General features: G+C 39.3%; 1 protein-coding gene across 2 annotated transcripts in view; it reads left to right on the top strand.

Moving 5' to 3' along the window:
- The window catches only part of Sbf2 (SET binding factor 2), a 508,807-nt gene that overhangs the window by 465,271 nt on the left and 39,353 nt on the right, over nt 1-4,183 (top strand). For both annotated transcript variants that reach the window (XM_004634868.2, XM_023719341.1), the window contains exon 30: nt 2,020-2,196. In XM_004634868.2, the coding sequence (XP_004634925.1) occupies nt 2,020-2,196 (177 nt within the window). The remainder of the gene's footprint in view (nt 1-2,019; nt 2,197-4,183) is intronic.

Below are 4,183 nucleotides of genomic sequence, written 5' to 3'. Positions count from 1 at the left end.
AAATAAATAAAAATTTAAAAATAAATAAATAAATAAATTTTAAACGGGCCTTTAAGGTCCAAGATAATTGTGGTAAAATATGCGTAAAAAAATTTATCATCCTAACCATGTTGTATACAATTTAGTATTATTAAATGCATTCAGATTATTGTCAGACCAATCTCCAGAAAGCAGTTTTAACTTTGAAAAGCAGATGACCCAAATTGATTTGAGTAAAAGGTGAAGAAAGAAAAAAGAAACTAAGAAATGAGTTCATTCTTTGATATGAGAAGTTAGAAGACTTAAGTCTACAGAACTAAGCAACCAGATTATCAAAATGAAATAACACCACTATAACAGCATAACATTCTTTAATTAAAAATGCAACAGCTCATACCTCAAAACTATAAATTCCATGTGGATTAAAGATGTAAATGAAGGCTGGGGAAATAGCTCAGCAGTCTGAACTCCCGCCTTGCAAGCACAAGGACCTGAGTTTGCTTCTTGGTAGTACAGTGCTAATACATACATACATGCTTTTTTTTTTTTTTTTTGGCAGAACTGGGGTTTGAACTCAGGCCCTTGCGCTTGCCAGGGAAGCACTTATTCCAGTGAGCCATCTCCCCAGCCCCTACATGCATTTTTTAAAAAACTTTTTTAAATGTATTTAGTACAGGGTCTACAGGGTCTCACTATACAGATCACTATGCAGACTTGTAGTGATCCTTCCTGTTTTTCAGCCCCTCAAGTGCTGGGATTACAGGCACATACCACCACATTCAGTCTCAGTCACCATCTCAGCGCACTCCGGGGGTGGGGCCAGCACAGCAGGCCAGGGATTGAACCTGCAGTCCCTCAGTGCCTAAGCAGACACTTTAATCTGCTGAGCTATCTGGCTGGCCCTAAAAAATTATTTAAAAAAAAAAAAAAGTGTATAACTGGGGAGATAGCTTGGCAATCTAAGCGCCTGCCTGGCAAGCGCAAGAATCTTGTCCAATCCTCCAGACTGCATGCTGCTCCAGCCTCATGCAGTACAGTCCACTGAAACCAGGCATGGTGGTGCATGCCTGTAATCCCAGTGCTAGGGAGGCTGGAAACAGGAGGATCACTATGAGTCCTAGCTGCATAGTAAGACCCTGTACCAAATAGATAAATCTGTAAAAAGAAATTATGTAAATGAAAATTTTTTCAAATACATAGCTGATACATGTTTCATAGTGAAAAAAATCCCAAAGGTAGAAATTAACAGTCTTGCATATTTCATTGTATGTAATTTTTTATTATTAACTTTTACAAAGTAACCACAACAAGGGCCGGCCAGATAGCTCAGTGGATTAAAGCACCTGCTTAGGCAGATGCAGGGACTGGATCCCTGGAGTGCTGACCCAACCCCCCAGGCACTTCCTGAGACAGCAACTGAGACTGGCCATGGTGGTGAGTGCCCTGTAATCCCAGTGCTTGGGAGGCTGAAAACAGGAGATCACTATGAGTCTGACCTGAAACCCTGTAGACCCTGTACTAAATACATTTGAAAAGAAAAATAACCACATTTAGTAGCTTTACAGCAGTGAGTGATTTTTTTCTCAATGTTCATCTCTCCTTTTTTCTATTTACAATGGATATATTTTACCTGCCTAATCAGCAGATGTATGTATGTCTACAAATTCTAATCTCTGTAGTTGTGGAATTCCAGTAATACGTTGCCATTTAATTACAACGTGCACCTTGCCAAGACTAGGTTTATCAAGGGTGGTAGTATAAGCTGCACGAAATTCTAGTCTACGGTAGTGTCCTCGGGTTCTCAGAATGACCGCGTCCCGCGGCTTTGTAGCATACCTCTAGAAAGGAGCAGCGTGCCACTGGCTCTTATGGCCTGCCGACCCTTGAGCCTTGCAGGATTGGCTTTTTTGACCCCCTTGCAGCCTCTCCAACTGTTTGGTCTCATTAACTGTATACACCGTTAACCACTGCCCGATTGAAAACTTTTGCTTTTTCGTCAAAGCACTTCATATACCTAATTTTCTACATCTTCATCCACAGAGCTTCAAGATAGAATTTGCTTTAAATTGTGAGTTTGTACCTGTTGAATTTCATGAAATCCGGCAAGTGAAAGCCAGTTTTAAAAAGCTGATAAGGGCTTGTATCCCAAGCACTATCCCTACTGACTCAGAAGTGACCTTCCTGAAGGCCCTGGCAGACTCTGAGTGGTTCCCACAGGTAATGTCTCAGGAAGTTCATCTTCTAACTTTGAAAAGAAGCCAAGTGGAAATACAGAATCAATGCAATATTTGAGAAAAAAAGTTTTTATTCCCCTTTATTCCATATTCCCCCCTTATTGGAAGCCTTCTGTAAAGGCACTTCAATTTTAGAAAGCAGTACTATATAGGAGATCAGGGGGTAGTATTCTTGATGACTGGGTTTTTATTTCTATATAATTGAGTCTGGTGTCTAAAGACTAATGAGGAGATAATTATTTTGTGTGGAAAATTTTATATACAGGAATTTCAATCACTGTGTATTTACAGAGCTCCAGCTCTGTTATCAAGACAGGGTCCAGGGTAGAAGGAAGACAGCTTCTTGCATGACTCTCAGAGCTTCTCCCTCCCTCTTTCTCACCTTCCATTTATCTCCTCATGTTCCATGTTTCTAGATTGTAGGTTTACCCTCACACCAATAATAAAAACCACTTTTGGATGCCTCAAACCTGCCTAAGGTTTGGTGAGAATTGTATATCATTCAGCTTGGTCAACCTTAAGATACTTTTAATTGAGCTTCTATTGAGAAGTTAAGAGGAAATGGGTGTGCCAGCATGCATTTCTTCCAAACCACAGAAAGGTATTTATGACCTGCATACTTTAGACACTGATGCAGACTTTTGGCCAATAGCATCTCTGCAGTAGAGCCTTCAGCTTTGCTTTCAGTCCCTGGTGTTATGTCCATTATTCCTTCTTAGTCACAAGAATTTCCAGTTTTTTAGTTCTTTGCATCCATCTCTCCCCTCCAACTTCCCAGCCTCTGAGAAGGAAAAAGGATTGTTTCTTCATAGCATGTAGGACTAAAAGGCACAGAAGCCAAAAAATAATGTCAGTACACAGGACAGTGACTGCCCTAAAGGTACATAAAGTGTAAAGAAACACAGCTACATATGCAGTTGCTTATAACTTATCAGGATACGTACATTACTCGTAAGGCAGTTTAGGATATGAGTAACCATGGAATGAGCTGGCATTACTACCCCTGTCCCTAGATTATGAGCCCCAGGCCCATACTGGCCCTACCACCCAATAGTTATCTCTCTTGTTTCTGATATATTCTATCCCCTGCTCCTTCCTTGTGGGACAAGTGAATCTCTACCAGCAGTTAGAGACGGTGGAAAATATCCACTTGGGAACTTTAAAAGTTAACAGAGTCAACAATTTCAGACACTACCAGTCAAGTGGAAGACCCAATACTATTATGGACTACTGGACTCTTTTAGAATATTTTGCTGAGTTAACACACCTATGATATTTAAATGACGAAACTAAATAAAAAAGGGGATACAGACGAATGTCCATTTTGTATCTGTGTGTTCAAAATGGGTAGGATAGATATATAGCTACATTCTCTTAATGAATAGAGGGATTTGTTCTAATAGTGTTTGTAAGTATTATATCATGTCTGCATCTTGTACAGCAAATAACCACTAGGAAGAGAGTATGCAATGTGTTGATTATTGAAACAGTCATGCCAATTTGATTTGAAACTGTCTCATTGCTGTATGTCTCACAATAAAGTTATGGGGGGAAGGTTAACAGAATATAGCAAATGCTAAGCCTAAAAAGACTTCAGGCACAGGAATAGCAATTTTATAGAAATAGCCAGAAAGGAGCTTCCACTGCCAGGTAAGGACATGTACCTTCCTCCTATGCTTAAAATAACCTGTTTAAAATATGGTGATTTTTTTTTTAGTTCCAGAGGAGATTGATACTGAACAATCCATTATATGATGCTCAAAATATTTTTAAAAACTAGAATCATACACATTTGGTTTTAAAATGTATATGCTATATTTATACCCTAATTAATTAGTCATTAGGGATTTTGAGTCAACTGGCCTGGATTAAAAACTGAACACAAGTATAAAGACATAGAGACAGGGGCTGGTGAGATGGCTCAGTGGTCTAAAACACCTACTTAGAACAAGCTTAGCAAAGCACAGGGA

The sequence above is a fragment of the Octodon degus genome, unplaced genomic scaffold (assembly GCF_000260255.1).
Source record: "Octodon degus isolate 3935 unplaced genomic scaffold, OctDeg1.0 scaffold00067, whole genome shotgun sequence".
NCBI classification, from domain to species: domain Eukaryota; kingdom Metazoa; phylum Chordata; class Mammalia; order Rodentia; family Octodontidae; genus Octodon; species Octodon degus.
Note: the sequence above shows the minus strand (reverse complement) of the source record. Positions and strands in the feature narration are given on the sequence as shown.